At 39.9% G+C, this 16,626-nt stretch overlaps 1 protein-coding gene and 2 pseudogenes across 1 annotated transcript; 1 reads left to right on the top strand and 2 right to left on the bottom strand.

Moving 5' to 3' along the window:
* Nucleotides 1-4,466: 4,466 nt before the first annotated feature.
* On the bottom strand, nt 4,467-5,868 carry LOC146471187 (uncharacterized; annotated as a pseudogene).
* Nucleotides 5,869-6,243: 375 nt separating this feature from the next.
* LOC146471186 (uncharacterized) lies at nt 6,244-8,009 on the top strand (annotated as a pseudogene).
* Nucleotides 7,338-10,167, bottom strand: LOC146471185 (uncharacterized). Its single transcript, XM_085121192.1, has 2 exons — nt 10,038-10,167; nt 7,338-8,881 (listed from the first exon to the last, which is right to left on the bottom strand). The coding sequence occupies exons 1-2, from the start codon at nt 10,093-10,095 to the stop codon at nt 8,406-8,408; spliced, it is 534 nt and encodes a 177-aa protein (XP_084977318.1). The 5' UTR covers nt 10,096-10,167; the 3' UTR covers nt 7,338-8,405.
* Between the last annotated feature and the right edge of the window lie 6,459 nt (nt 10,168-16,626).

The raw sequence follows: 16,626 nt of genomic DNA, 5'->3' as shown, positions 1-16,626 counted from the left end.
TAATAAGAATGGTTTCATTTTTTTTTACCGATGCAGTAATCGACGCATTTTGTTAAAAGTTTTCTTGATTTTGCCCATCATCGACTTTAGATCAACTAGTCGGAGCCTCATTTTCATGTCACAGTGATCATGTGACCTCCAAACAATAAGTTAGCTCACATATCATTGGATACTTAACACATTCTAATAATTTGCGGAGATTTGAGCCATGTGTATCGAATATATGATACGGTTTTGTCCACAGCCTCATTTCTATGCTGGTTTTTTGACGTCAAAGGTGGCAACATCACTTTTCTTGTTTATGTTAGGTCCCCTGAACACAACTAGGCTAGTGGCTTGCTTTCTTCTCAAATAGCCCATGGGAGTACATACGCTCCCAGACTATATTGTTTCTACTCTCTTTGTAACAATACTTTTAAGGGGCGGGGGCTACATGTAAGTCAAAAACCTCACTTTACTTTGCCTCCAGGATCAAACTTATTTAACTCCAAAACTTACATGTAAACTGTATATGTTAATAACCCAATTTCGATATATTAAAATTCAGCCTGAAACAATAACATCACCTCGAGGCTCAGGGAAATAAATCAAACAGTTTATATTTGTTTATTCCTCCGAACCTCGCAGTGATGTTTAGGCTGAATTTTAACATTTTTTTAATTGTCTGAAATGGGCTATTTGTCTATTAAATATCTGTCACTATAATATTCTCATTTGTTTTTTTTTTTGTCATTGAGTCAAAATAACAAAGATTGTTGTTACTTGCTTACTACATAATTATTAGATATTATATTAAACTATTTTACATCCAAAGAGGAAATAGGTGCATTTTTTTAATCACAATACCAATGCCTTAATATACTTCAGTTTGTGAGTGTAATCAACAAAGTATACACTAGTATAATTATATATAGTGGACTGGAGGTAAATGCATCTTATTCTAAGTAAACTCTGAAATAAATGTTTATGCTCTTGCTATATTTCCTGGTCACAGAATATTTTTTATTTACAGAATATACAAATTTTATTACAGGGAAACATTTCTAGAACAAATAAATGGTTTTTGTCATATGTATTCCCGATTTGAATCAATTGGAAAAAACATTCATGTGTATTATAAAGTTTTTCCTGTGTATCTACTGAGCTCAAATCTGTGTCAATTGGGCTGAAATGAGCTTATGTGAGGTAACATGATTACAAGCACCACTGATAATTAGCACGCACGTTGGCATCCGTGTCAAAAATCTCCCACTCAGGTTAACAATCTCCAGAAATTTTCATCACAGGTCTCGTGATCAAAATGTCTTTTGTTCCAACTGTATGTGTATCTACTGAGCTCAAATCTGTGTAAATTGGAATGAAATGAGCTCCTGTGAGCCAACATGATTACAAGCACCACCGACATCATTATTAGCTAGCACGTTGGCATTTCCGTGTCAAAAATCTTCCGCTCAGTTTAGCAACCTCCAGCAATTTTCATCTCGAGTCTCTTGATCAAAATGTCTTTTGTTCCAACTGTACTGACATTCAGTTTCCTCAGTTCACTTTTACGTTCTGCCACAGTCATGTGTTTGGGGTTCTTGTTGCTGCAAACTGTGACTTGGCTGTGAGATGAAAGATGTGCTTCCAATATGCTTTTATCTGCAAAACGCGTACCACAGTGTGTGCACAACAGGGGCTTAAGCAATTTAGTCAAGTGTTCTAAATGCTCTCCATTTTGTGCACACTCAACAATTTCACCGCACGCAAGGCAAGTTTCATAGTAGTCTGACTCTTCATCTTTAGCCCCCCAAAATTACAAACTCGAGTTGATTGACAATGGGGTGGTGCACGAGATTGAAAGTGTGACTCAATTGCATCGGTTGATGTTCAGGGAGTTAAAAACTTCAGACATAGTTTTCCTTGATTACTTGCCACCATTTACCAGAGGTATCCTGACTCGTGCTTCTGATGCTTAATGCGAGGTTATTCTTGACACCACAATGCTTTGCTTCCTTTGCTTGCTGGGAAATTATTCCATACCCAACTTTATACTTCTCATAGAGCTTCAAGGCATGGTATGGAATTGCATAAGTAACTGTCCAAGAAGTGACATTAACATGTTTTGGAAAAAACAGCCACGTCAAATTGAAATAGAGCTTGCAATCCTCATCAAGCTCTTGTAAATCTGCTGGTGTTGCTGACACCTTGTTGAAAATGGAACATGCCAGTCTCAGATATAGCACTATTCTACCAAGTGCCAAGCGTATAACACGCTGTGTTGGTCACTAGTCTGTGGACTGCAAACTGTCAATTAACCTGTATGCATATCTTGCTAGTGCAATAGCTTGAGCTCCAATAACCCTTGTTTTTTTTTGGTTTTTGTTAATTTATTGAGTGCACAAACAAATTACAACACGCATGTTAAGAGATACTACTTGTTGAGGTTGATACTTATACTATTTACAATGCAGTGCTAAAAAAAGATACGAAACTACTTACAATGCGATATTACTAACAAAACGAAACGATACCTATGCTTCTATGAACAATACTAACACTACAATACAATACAATTACTTACAAATTAATAAATTTAATTTAGAGTGGGCAACCCTGCCTGACACCTCTGCTTAGATTAAAATGTTTGGTGCCAAACCCATTGTTCAAAACACAACTTGATAAGTTATACAAGACTGTGACCCATTGTCGTAATTGAAGACCAAAGTTAAAAACTGCAAGGCATTGTTGAAGGTAGCACCATTCAATAGAATCGAAAGCTTTTTCAAAATCAAGAAAGATCGCTATGCCTGGAATGTTTTCCTTTTTAGTAAAGGACAGCATGTCTGTTATGATTCTGATGCTCTCACCTATATATCTTCCCTTTACGTATCCTGTTTGATTCAGGCTAATGATCGTGGGTAACACTTTTTCCAGGCCTAAAGCTAAAGCCTTTGGGACAATTTTGTAATCGTTGTTCAATAGAGAGATTGGTCTCCAATTTTTGAGATATTTTTTGTCTTTTTCTTTCTTTGATATTAACGATATAATACCGTGTGTTTGTGAGATTGACATGTCACCATTTTCAAAAGCATAGTTAAAGCTATCAACCATGATTTGACCAATGTCATTCCAGAAGTACCGGTAAAATTCTATAGTAAAGCCGTCAGACCCAGTTGTTTTATTGTTCTTAAATTGCTTCAGCGAACTGGTACATTCCGCAAGGGTTAGCAGCCCTTTGCAGGTGTCCGCTTCCTCGAGTTTGATAGTATTCCGGTCGTCAAAAAGTTGCTCGAGATTGGCAGATTCCAAACAGACAGTTTTAGTTTGACAAATTTCTTTAAAAAAACGTTCCTCTTCTTCTAAAATTTGTTTAGGCTCGTGAACTGTTACCGTCTTCTTTTGTTAACGAGGTTATGTGTTTCTTCTTGTGGTTAATTTTTTTCAGGTTGTAGAAATATTTATTGTTCTTTTTACCGAACTTGCACCATTGTGCTTTACTACGTGTCACGCTCCTCGTGTTTTTCCAGAGGCAATTTTTGCTAGTTCTTTTTGTGACTCGATCCATTTCAGCTTCTGTTGCTTCGCTAAATTTTGATGTTATCTTTTCCTGTCATTGGTTGAATCTCCTAAGCAAATCTTTTTCTTCGTTTCGTTTTTGTTTAGCTTTATTTTTAGCGAAAACTATTGTTGATGCTCTGATTTCCATTTTGATCATTTCCCAAAATAAGCCTTTGTTACTCAGGCTGCAATATTTGGAGATGAACTTTGGTAATTGTTTTGCTATAATCTCTGTATAACACTTATCGGTTAATAATGAATTATTAAATTTCCAGAAACCGGGGCCACGCTCTGTTTCATTACTTTCTAGGGACATTTACAGAGTTATAGCAGAGTGATCGGAAAAAATATTTGGCACAATTGTAGCGTTTTGGATTGCTGATTCCATACTTTTTGATGTAAAAAGGTAAGGATGAATTGTTCCATGTGAATGCTTGTTCATTTGGATGTTTGCAGCTCCAGGTGTCTATAAGATTGTGAGTTCTCATAAGAGTTTTTATTTCTTGAATAACTGTCTTCTTTTGTTCAAAAGAACGCCCTCCGCGTTTGTCAATTTCATTCATAACACAATTTAGGTCTCCCCCTAGGACCATTCTTTCCCCGGCATCAATTCCCTGCAGGGTGGCTTGAATCTCGTGAGAGCTAAGATTTGGAAACGAATACCCTAAGGTAACATGAAGTAACTTAACCCCACAGAGATAATTACGAATTGATGGCGGGGTCATAGAACGACTCAAAAATTGACACTATAAACTAACAGTATTTAAGGAAGCCGGTAAAATGGTGAAATTGAAATGTAAACAAAAGCACAAATATGATCGCCATTGAGTTAGATGATTCTTGTGAGTTCCTGCGGTATATGCAGCCTTGCGTGTCTTTCTGAGATCCCTTGACAGCTTGGACAACACAGGGTCTGTAGAAAGAAACTAGATATCATCAGATGGGGCGAACAAAGAGGGATGCACGACGATTGCCTGCAAAGACAGAGATCCAGAAGTGGTGAAAAATTGTTCTGTATAAGTGGGATTCAAATGCCAACGGGACAATAAATCAGTGAGGCGGTTGTCAGAACTAGACAAATGAGTCGCGCGTAACTCGAATTCCTGAGGCTGCGACAAATCAAATTGCACGTAAACAAACGGCTAAACGAGGGTCTTGTATACGACCGGAATTGAGCGAGCTGACCACCGCTGCGTTGTCACACTGTACAATAATACGCAAGCCCTGCCAATTACATCCCCACAAGCGACACGCGACAAGGATAGCGAGAGCTTCCACATGATGAATTGAAGGAAACTGAGCAATTATCTCGGACAGAAATTCACTGTGAAAGAATTGCAGAGCTGTTAGTCTTCCGCATCCGGTTAAACACGCATCCGTACTAAAAACACCGTCAGGAGTCGAACGGCTAAGAGATGAAGGAATGATGGACGCACCATGGTAGGTCCTGAGAAAACGTAACCACCATTAAATATCCCGGTAAAATTCCTGAAAGAGTTTAGTGTGATAATGATTGTGTTTCAACGAGCGAAGAAGAACAAGAATACGGGACAAAAACCAACGACCTTGCCTGACGCACTTAGTAACAAACGACAATTTCCCGACTAACGATTGGAGTTCAGATGTTTAGCCGGCCTCCGCGTTGTCCATTGTAGTAGCAAAGTCTCAAGGTCCTGTCGCCTTTCGGGAGTCACCGAGAGAGCTAAGTCAAGAGAGTTGACCTCAACACCCAGACAAGTGAGAACAGTGGAAGGTGGACAGGCCTTCGAAGGCAATTCTTGTTATCCTAAATCGTGTAAGAGTGCGCCACATTGAGTGTAATTTAATAAAGCCTGTTCTGGTGAAGAAACACCAATAAAATCGTCAAGATAATTGATCACATGGCAGTCATCCTGTAAAAGCATGTGAGATACGGCAGACGTTGATCGCTGACGGGCCATGCGGCAGTCTTGAGACCCATAGGCAAAACTACGTCGAAGTAAAGTGCATCGTTCCACCGATATCCTAACAACAGATAATCAAAGGATCGATAGGAAATTGACGATACCCCCGCTTTAAGTCACGCTTAAGCAAGCAAGGCGACACGATCCGCAATAATATCCATCGTACATGAGGACCCTCAAGTGACTTATTTTTGCTACCAGCATGACGTCTACGTTGCCACGGACGCTTTCCTAAAAGAGATTATTTGGGGAGTTCCCACTGTGAGAATTTAATTAATTTGAGAATTCATGAAGCCAATCATAAATGTAGGGTAATTCAATAACGTGTCTTGTCGGCAAGCTGCAGCGAGCCATTATCTGACAGAACAGAGTCTTGATAGCCCATGCATTGTATAAACACTTTGGCAAAAATATAAGCTACAGAAAATAAAAATTACATGGTCTTCGAAAACTGCGATTAAAACAAAAATTCAGTGAGGGTAAAACTGCTACCAGGTAAGGCCAAACTGAAACATCACGTTTGCTTTATGACCCCAATCCACGGATTAACTGTACCCGGCTTTGACTGAACCTGGATAACAATTGGATTTTTCTGCGTTCTTATTCCTCATGAAAAGCATCTTTTGGACGCGAAGAACGCTTTGACCACTTTGACCACGAAGTCTGAATTATGTTCGCAAAGGTTTAATGTTGTGAGCCCACCTTTCTCAGTATGCGTTTAATTGCTTTATATCACGCGTAGTCTTTGGCGAAGCAAATATTAACAAAAACATGACTTGTGCGACTTGTACAAGTAAAAGTAAAACCAATTCAACAATGAAAATAATTGGACTTTTCTTTATATGGAACTGTCTTTGCTACATGGCGCCACATTTGAAAATATATAGTGGATGTTTGAGACAGAATCTTTGTGAGTGGATTCTGGAGAGAATGGGGAGCATGAGCGATGGCGGGGGCGAATGAGCTCAGTTTACACCGTGTGTTTTCCTCTTTGTTGGATGCTATTAAGTCGTGGTATGCGTTGAATTCTAGTCTTTGTTGTTGTAAGCCATCCATGTTCTGTTCGACCGAGTTTGCCAAGGTGTTTCCGGACGAATATCGGCAGTTCAACAGTAGTGAAGTCTTCAGAGAAGATGGAGCTCCCGCTTCCTCGCGTTGGTTCTCCTTCGATGGTCGGCACAGCGAGAAGGTGTATGTATGTTCAACCTTTGGCTTCATCCTTGGAATTCTGCGACAGAAATCCCTTCGCCAAGTCCAGTTCCTTAAGACAGAGCATTTCAAAGTGGTGGTTTCCTGGATCAATTCATTTGATCTCGAGAGAGGATCAGTGGCGCTAAAAGCCAAAAGCCTGCCAATTTTCAAAAGCCCGCCAAACACATACGAAGTCACAGAAGAGGGAAAGAGCCATAGAGGAGATAAAGGAGCAAGAACATGCGCCTGCCTACAAAAAAAGGAAAATCCGGCAGAAAGCTGTAGAGTTAAAAAGTGAAATCGAAAGCCTCTGCAAATCGAATGGTCAGTCTCTGAGTACTGTCCTTGGAGAATGCTGTTGCACGATGGGAAAAGATGGTGTCAAAGCTCGAGATGTTTTGATTTCAGTGTTCGATTCATTTGTTGGGGAAAAGGACAGGGGTAAGTTGAACAAGTTTTTTTTACCGTTTTTGTTCACTGCTTCCTACGTTGTGGAGAGGGTTGTTCATAAGTTTGTATCTAGATCTGATTGAGAGGTTTCTTCGTTGGCATCTTTTCATCTGGAATAATTCTATCGGAGGGGGGAGGGTGAATAAAATCCAGGTTGTTCCTGTTCAGGGGAGGGGAATTGAAACTGTCACAAAAAGGCATAGCTGTAATAACAGGAAAACATTCTTGAGAAATGATCGGTCTGTTTAGTCCTGATTTTATTCACCTCCAAAACAACATTTTGACCAAAAATTAAAACACTTTTACCTCTTTTTTGTTCACCCACATGATCCCAGAGATTGTTACTTGAAGCTGTGGCTACACTTCCTCCTAAAGGAAAACAATGACAGCAAACTCACAGGGAGCTTAATACAAATCTGTTTTTTTTTATAAAACAAAACTTACTAGAGTGACCCTATCAACTCTGTGGTCACATTCTGAATCTACACAAGTGTATGACGTAGTTAAAACCTGAATAATGGCCAGGAAGGCATCTTTCAAACTATTTCAACAGGAACTTATTCTTACAGCTGTAAGAAAATTATACAAAATTATATACATAATAGCCTACTACAATGCACTGGGAATCTACATATTGTTACACTTAAACTGATTAACAATTTGTAAAACTATGTGTTTGCATTTTTGACAGTGTCACTGATTTTTTTTTTTTTTTACCCAGTGATAGTCTTCAAGAGAGGATGGGATACTGCCTCATATCTCAGTGCAAGAAGTTACCTTTGGGAGACAACCCTTTCATTCCTGAGGGCTCAAGTTCAAAACAGGGAAGAATACAGATTTCTTTTGCCTATTTGTTTACAGGTGATTGGCCTTATTCCAGAATAAGAATCATGAAGAATTATCAGAACAAATCCTTTACTTTACTATTGATTCCAGATGTACTTGGAAATGGCTTGAAACTCAGCACATTTCAAGCACTGTCGATTTTACTCTGCTTTTTTTTTTTAATGCAGCATGACTTGACTGTATTATCACTATCATTTGTGAATTTGTTTAGCAGTTTCCTCAAATGTAAATGACAAGATACACTGTTAACATTTTGCGTTGGCATAATGTATCAGATAATTACCAGTATATCAGTACAAAAATGCCTTATTATTTTCATTATTACTGATAGATATGTCTCAAGAGTATTTCATTTATTCCCGTTAAGGGAATAAGGCCAGTCAAATGTTCCAGAAAAAAAACCTACATTTAGTAACTTAGATTTTAAAATAATTATCAAAATACACATTTTTGTATAAACAATCTGATAACAAACTGGCCCTGATCTGTCAGGCTGTATAGGTCTGGCCACCATCTGAACTCAATCTCTCGTGTGGCCCTACCCTCCCCATAACCAACAATGAGTGACGACTTCGAGGAGGGTCTTCTTCTTTTCACACCTGCCATGGGTACTCTCTGCGTTGCTCGTAAAATTTCATGTTCAGCAGAGAGTCCAGTTTTGGTTTCTTCGACAATGCCATTGCCAGAATATAGAAGTTCTGTTTTCAAAGTCGCCTCACTCTCCTCCAGGGCATCAAAAAAATTGTCGGCATCAAAAATCTTGTAAGATATTTTTCGGGTAGAGGCCTGGTAACAGGGCTGTGCCTTGTGGCACACTTCTCGCACAGAATTTACTTTTGCATTTGTCTTCCCAATGAAGTATTTAAGATACATTTTTGGAACCTGGTGGCAATCCACTTTTACCCATCTCCCTAAGAAAAACGAAGTGGAGAGATTCAGTACTCTTTTAGTCATTACCTGCTATAGAGGAATGTACATTTAGAGAATCTTCGGTAAGCCCACACCGATAAAAGAGATGTTTATGAGGGGGGGGGGGGTATAAATGCAGGGTTTTTATGTAGCTGGGACCACAAAAAGTCCCATTTGCAGTGGTTAGACTGTATTTGCAATCAGTGAGTTGTTGTATATTTAAATATATTTAATATGAGAAATACGAGGCCATGCTAGTCTCATTCAAGCAACAGAATCCTTTGCCAAAAGCCTCTGTTGGAACCTCATGTTAGTAAACTTATGAACTGTCTGCGAGCTTTACTGCTCTCCCTTTTAGTTTGAATTCTGAGGGGTTATCTGCTCTATACAAGTTCAGTGTGATTACAAAATATATTTTTTCAGTACTGGTCCCTCTTTTGTAAAAGGCGTGACAAAATTTTAATTAGAATCACATAAAATTAACTTCCCCGTGGGGCCAGATCCAAGGACAGATTCACCCCCCATGTGGGGTACACAGGTATAAACGTGACGGGGAGGTCCGACAGAGCCTAACATTTTGAACTCAAAAAAGTATATGGACCTTATATTATGCACCCCAAAAAATACAAGAGATTATTCGAATCATGCTTTTGGATCAGTTGCAGGAACTTTGGCTTGAATTGCATAAGGACTATTAGCCTGGCGGAAATTCAAACCCAAAAAAATACGCGCAGATTTTTTAGACCCAAAAAGATTAAATCTTCAACCCAAAAAAATACAGGAGTTGAAAATTTTAGACCCAAAAAAATACGTCACGTTTATACGCGAGTATCCCCCCTGGGATCCACTTCATTGATTCCCCATCTCATATACCTGGTTATGATCCTGAAAGCCATGAAGCAGATTATTCTAAATTCATACAATGTCTAAAATGTCGCTTCGATTTGTATCCTGGATCGGTTCATCAGGCGAATTTTGTACAATGAGTTGGATAAGTGGTGGTAGAACTGTAGTCTCATTGTATTCTTTTCAAACGCATGTCACGGTGGCAAGCAAGAATGAATAAAAACGTTTTGACTCTTAACACTGTCTTGCTTATTTAGTTGTTTTTCCCCGTGACAACTAAAGTTGGGGACTATATGAATGTTACTAACTTACCGGGAAGTCTTGGGTGAAAGGTCGCGTTTAATCTCTCTATGATCCCGCTCAGCCACATTTTGTAACCTTCCAGACTTAATGGATCCAATGCTTCCCTTGGTTTTGGCAGAGGTGTTGCGTCTCCTTTCTTGTCTTTAAACACTGGGACTAATGCAGTTTCATCGATCCCTTTGTGTCTTTCTCTCACGTGCTTGTTTAGAGAGTAAAAACTTTTGAAACATTTCCTACAACCAGGGCACTCCGTAGTAAAAGTGGACCTTTTGTCGCATTGAGCAAAGTTGACTCTCAGAGATCACACCTTGTGGGAAGTGCATTGAGTTTGCGCAATGTGCGTTTCAGGCTACATGAAGTTACGCAAGTTTAAAATAAACATCGATTGTTCGCCTCAAGTCCTTGTACAGTAATGATTGTAAATTGAAAACAACATTTTGAACAAAAAGTAGCCATGAAGGGTACGTTGTAGAATTATCGTAACTGAAGTTGCTTTTGAAAGACACTTTTTTGGTGGAAGAAATTGGATCTGTCAGTTTACTCGTACAGTCAACTCTCTCGTAAGCGACCACCCTTGGGGCACAACAAAATGGTCTCTTACGGGAGGTGGTCGCTCATGGGAAAGATGAACAAATTGAGCTCAATACTGGATTGATTAATTAATTACATAAAAACATTACCTGAGCAGCTAATATTACGCAAATAGAAACTAATTCATTTGATTTTTTCACACCTATTCACATATAAGCTTTGTATAATATTTTGGAACAGATCACTGTATCAATTCCCGTTTACCTACAGATGTAATTTACATAGCCATCTTCTCTGTCTGTAAACTGTTATTATCTGTCAGCAGTCCGGAGTAGCATCATTAAAAATTGAACTTTTGTCACTTCTGAAAAATGATTTACTAACGATCATACGTGATTATATTGGGTGGTCGCTTACTGGAAACATAAAACAAAAGAATATGTGCAATTTCTGGCCTAAAAAGTGGTCGCGGTCCCTTAAGAAATTTGAGTGGTGGTCGCTTGAGAGAGAGCTCTTGAAACAGTATTTAACTGAGAAACAAAACGGTTGTTTGCGAAGTGGTCACTTATGGGAGGTGGATGCTTACGCAAAGTGGTCGCTATGAGAGAGTTGACTGTACTTGTTTACATTATCGGAAGTGAACATTTACTGGGGCCAAACCTTTACTTACCCCCTCCCCTAAAAACGTATTGGATTAGAAAGCAGTAGTTCTCTTGCAATTGAATATTTTATTTTCTGCGACCGTTTAAAACGTGAACAAAACTAACAGTGTTCTTAAATGGTGGACAGCATAGGGGTATAGCTTCAACTGAAAATAGAAAACAAACAGCCTCCACAAACTATGACAACCTCCACCCCCTCACCCTGCCACCTTAAACAAGACCAGAGTCAGAAGTCCGTAGCGTGTGGTCGGCGTGGTTGCACTGGGCTGTGAAAGTCCTATGCATCTCTTCCAGCAACCGTGCATTATGTCGGAGAACGCAGTACTTGATATCAAATCAAAACATCCGTGCCGTCGCCATTCGAAAGAGGAAAAAAAGAAACAAAAGTGCGAATGGAAAGGAAGATGCCGACAAGAGAAAAAGAAACGTAGGAAAGGCAAAGAGTCAAGCGGTTAACAGCGAATCTTTAGCGTGCGCCAATGAGAAAGCAGAGCAAAACATTGTCATGGAAAATGACTTGGAAATTTCGATCAAAGGTGAAGCGCGTGGAGCCCCTAAAAGGAGAAAAGTAGACCCTGCTCCCACGGAGTCAGTAAAAAGTCAGCTAGTCATTGTCGTCGGAATCGCTTGACGAAAACCCCAGGCGCTCCAATTCTTCCGAAACTTGTTTAGTAAGTGTTGGATTAGAACGAAATTGGCCAAATTGTCCAGACTCGTGCAATATTGGTCTTTGGCTTCTCTACTCTTGCTATCGGGTGACATTTGCCCTAATCCAGGATGAGCATACCCAGTACTGAACTCTCCAGGCCTCAAAATTGCTCATCTGAACATCCGAAGTTTGCCCATACATCTCGATGAATTCGCTATCCTCATGGCAGACAATCCGTTTGACGTGAAGTGTCTCAGCGAAACCTGGCTAAATTCCTCCTGGTCAGATAATGAGCTCCGTATTGATGGTTATAACATCATAAGAAGAGATCGTGACGACTCTCAAAGGGGTGGCGGCACTGCCATATATTACAGCAAGAAATTCATGGCTAGGCAACGATCCGATCTTTCTACTCCAGACATTGAAGCTATTTGGCTGGAGCTAACTCTCCCCAACCGCAAGAAAACCCTCATATGCTCGCTTTATAATCCACCTAACGCTGATTTTGATGCGTTTAAAGCAAGCTTGGACAACATTCTGGATCAATCAGCTAGTGAAGGAATCGAAACACTTTTACTCGGTGACTTTAATTGTTATATGCTTCCTAAAAGATTGCCAAGAATCTCTAAAGAAGTCATGCAACTACTAAATTTATATCAATTCGATCAACTCAGAAAGGAACCGATGCACATTTCCGAACACTCTTCTACGACCATTGACCTGACATTTACAAATGATGCTGAAAAAATCATCAAGTCAGGTGTGCTACAGTGCTCGATTAGCGATCATTCGCTGATATTTTTGACAAGACGAGCGAAAAAACTACGAAGCCCCGGCAATAATATTTAATATCGAAGCTTTAAACGTTACTCAAGTGAAAACTTTGCTGCTGATTTGCATGAGGCCTCCTGGGAGAAAGTTGACACCAGTTTGTCTGTTGATGACGCATGGACTGCATTTGCTGAAACACTCTACACAACAGTTGATAAACACGCACCTCTTGCCACAAAGAGAGTGCGCGCTGAAAGTCTACCATGGCTAACGTGTGAGATAAGGGAACTGATGCGAAAACGCGATTTTCACCGCAAACGGGCGCAGAAGCAAAAGACAACTGAAGAATGGGTTAAATATAAAGAGCTGCGAAATAAAACAACTCGCCTCATTAGAAAATGCTAAACAAGATTACTACTTCAACTTGATTGAAGAAAATAAGAAAGACTCGTCCAAATTATGGAAAACGTTGAAATCCGTCATTGCTATCAAACCTAAGATGTCAACCATTGAGTCACTTGAGACTGGCAGCGGTGTTATTCAGGATCCTAAGAAGATCTCGCAGAGCTTTGCTAAGTATTTTTCTACTGCAATTGAAACACTGAGACAGCGTATGGTTCCTGTATCATCAGCCCCTGGACCACTTGCAAATCGATCCGCAAACAACTTCAAGCTTTCTCAAGTTAGTGAATCCTTTGTAGCTAATGAACTTAAGAAACTGAAAAGCAACAAATCAACTGGATTACATAGAGGGTCTGGATGGGGTTAACTGACAACTGACAAATAGCATGAAATTTAACTGACAACTGACATTTATACTCGCTGGTACTGACAACTGACGAAAGACCTGTTGCTATGTTTTTCTGCTAATAATTGATATATTTTATACCAAATCACCAAACAAACGTGTACAATCAACAGCAGCAGAGTAGGGCGTCATATTTTATACTAACAATTCATATTAGTTAATAGTTTATTTCTAACATGACCCAAATTTACGTGGAATGCGCTCTAGCAATATACCGAGTCTATACCATGTCCGCTCGTTCCGGCATAATAAAGGCGATTGCTAGCTTTTGCCGCGTTGATTCGGATACGGCATTCGAACGGTAGCGAAGCCGTATTCCATTCAATTGCGATGCGCTAGAGACAGTTCAGTCTCTAAAAAAGCATCTGTTGTCCTTTCTTGGGCTGAGAGAACTGGCAATAAAATTCGGCCTTGGAGAGTTTGATTTAAAACTTTACCGCATGGCACCGAAGCAGGGAGGAAGAAGCGAAAATTTTGCGATAATCACAGATGGTCAGTGGAAAATGGAGCTGCCAAGCTTGCTGGAGGAAACAGGCAGTGAACTAACGCTTCTGGAACAAGGAATGCGTCGGCTGCATGACAGTATAGCTGCGACTAACAAGGAATACCTTGAAGAGGTTGAGTTGTGCGCGTTACTCACAACAGTTGTGGAGAACATTTACGCTGTCTCCCATTTTAAACATGAGACGTTGACCGCCTTACAGTATTCCCAAGACTTTGGAACCATCACAAAGGAGACTTTAAAAAAGACCACCATGGCTTTTGAAAGTACAAAATTCATGCAACCGCTTCCGTCAGCAGAGATTAGCGCTGAAACAGAGACTGCCATGAAATTATTGGTAGAGAAGTATCGTCCAGTAAGATAAAAAACAGTCAGGGGTGAGACTACAAAGGAAAAAGCAGGGGCTCTACCACCAGCGGTGTATACGAAGCCACCAGATTGCAGTAAAGTAAACTTTATGCCAGACGAAGAGAGCAATTCCATCACGGAAGATCCAGAACGACTCAACAGAGATGTTGAAGATGAATCAGTCCTGAGGTGCCATCTAATGATGTTACAGAAGTCACATTTGTAAATGACTGTCTCATTGATGTGGTCGTTGGTGCTGTGCGACCTCCACAAGAGGACGAGTACGATACAGCTTCGGACAATGATATCTCTGACACTGAGGGGGAAATTTCACCTGGAGCAGTTTTAAGGTCTGGCCGACCAATACGCGCCCATTTTCGCTTGGATTCGTAAGATATGTTCTTAGTAGATTGGCCATGGGATGATTTGTATAAAGGCCAAAGAAACGATTGTTGTTGCAAAAATGTAAACATAAAATTAAACATTAACCAGAAACAAGTTTTTACTATACTTTTTTGGTTATCAGGGTACGCTCCTATCTGTCTTACATGACGTTTAAGTTTTATTTGGGTCCTCAAGAAATTATTAAAATCTGCAGTTAATTATTTACAGCCATTTAACTGACAACTGACAAATGGCCCAAAATTTAACTGACAACTGACAAATAGCCTAAAATTTAACTGACAACTGACATTTGTACCCCCCCATCCAGACCCTCTTACATAATATCCCAGCACGACTTCTCAAGGACGGTGCCGACGCACTTGCCACACCTTTAGCAATACTTATGAACAGATCGATGAATGAGGGGTCTATTCCCGCAAGCTGGAAACATGCCATCATAACTCCAGTGTTCAAGTCTGGTTCAAAATCCGATACCTCCAATTATCGCCCAATCTCAGTTCTGCCAGTTTTTGCAAAGATTCTAGAAAAGGCAGTTCACAAAATGGTTTATAATTTCTTACTACAGCACAAGCTCCTATCTTCTTATCAATCCGGTTTCCGTCCACTACATTCTACTGCTACCAGCCTAATCGATATTACTAACACTATCCTACACAACATCGACAAAGGAAAACTTACAGGCCTAGCATTTCTGGACCTATCTAAGGCTTTCCATACCCTCGACCACAACTTACTACTTATGAAATTAGCAGATTTTGGCCTAAGTAAGTCTTCAGTGAATAGGTTCAATGCGTATCTTACTAATAGAACCCAAAGTGTTATCATTAATGGCATGCAATCTGACGCTGAACCCATATTATATGGTGTGCCCCAGGGGTCTGCCTTGGGACCTCTATTGTTCATAATGTATATTAACGATCTACCGTCAGTTACAAAGTACTGTAAAGTCCATCTTTACGCTGACGACACCCTGTTGTTTTTTGAAAGCAGTTCTGTGCAAGCTCTTGAGGCTGCTTTGTCCCAAGACCTCGACCACGTTGTCGGATGGTTGAACCAAAACTATCTCATGTTAAATCACTCGAAGACCAAAGTTATGCTTTTGGGAACTCACCAAAAATTGAGCTCAGTCCAGTCATTCGCAGTTAGTGTTAATGACACAGATCTGGAAAGGGTATACAAATTTAAATATCTGGGCGTGTTTCTGGATCCTTGCCTAAATTGGAACGAACACATTGATCATATCGGAAATAAAATCTCGTCCCGCCTTGGAATGCTTCGTAGAGCCCGGAAAGTCATCCCAAAAGAAGCTTGCATTACTCTGTTTAATGCTATGGTTCTACTGTTATTCGATTACTGTTGCGTTGTGTGGGATGGTTGCACTCAGGGAAACAAGATCTATCTTAACCGTCTTCTCAAGCGAGCTGCGGTAATAATTGCGGGTCGCAAGGCTACTGATACCGATATACAGCAAACATTGAAGTGGCCATCCCTTCAATGCCGCAGAGAATACCAAAAGTGCATACAGGTCTATAAGTGTATCAATGGCTTGGCCCCACCTTATCTGCTAGATGACTTCCACTCCTCGGAGCAGATCCATAACTACAGCACTAGGAACAAAGACCTTATTCGCCTGCCTCTTGCCAAGACTACTAAATTTCAAACATCTTTTAAGTACAATGCAGCCAAATCCTGGAACACTCTTCCTCGCAACTTACGTCATGATCAGTCTCTCACTAGTTTTAAACTGAGAGTCAAGAAACATCTAAATCACCTTAGTTAATTTCTCACCTTCATGAACTCTTTGAATGATTTTTTGCTTTCATTTCTATATTTGATTATTTATTTATTATTTTATACAGATCTCCATTTAAACCAGCTACGCTGAACTGGAATTTCTGTTTGAATAATGTATATAAATAAAT

The sequence above is a fragment of the Pavona decussata genome, unplaced genomic scaffold, assembly GCF_977016875.1.
Source record: "Pavona decussata unplaced genomic scaffold, jaPavDecu1.1 SCAFFOLD_106, whole genome shotgun sequence".
In the NCBI taxonomy this organism is placed as follows: domain Eukaryota; kingdom Metazoa; phylum Cnidaria; class Anthozoa; order Scleractinia; family Agariciidae; genus Pavona; species Pavona decussata.
This window is presented reverse-complemented; position numbering and strand designations above follow the sequence as displayed.

Excerpts from the sequence above, each read along its gene's own strand:
- LOC146471185 (XM_085121192.1), bottom strand. The coding sequence starts at position 10,095 with ATGTGGCTGAGCGGGATCATAGAGAGATTAAACGCGACCTTTCACCCA. Across the intron at positions 8,882-10,037 it reads CTTTCACCCAAGACTTCCCG|GGAGATGGGTAAAAGTGGAT; the intron begins GTAAGTTAGTAA and ends CGTTTTTCTTAG.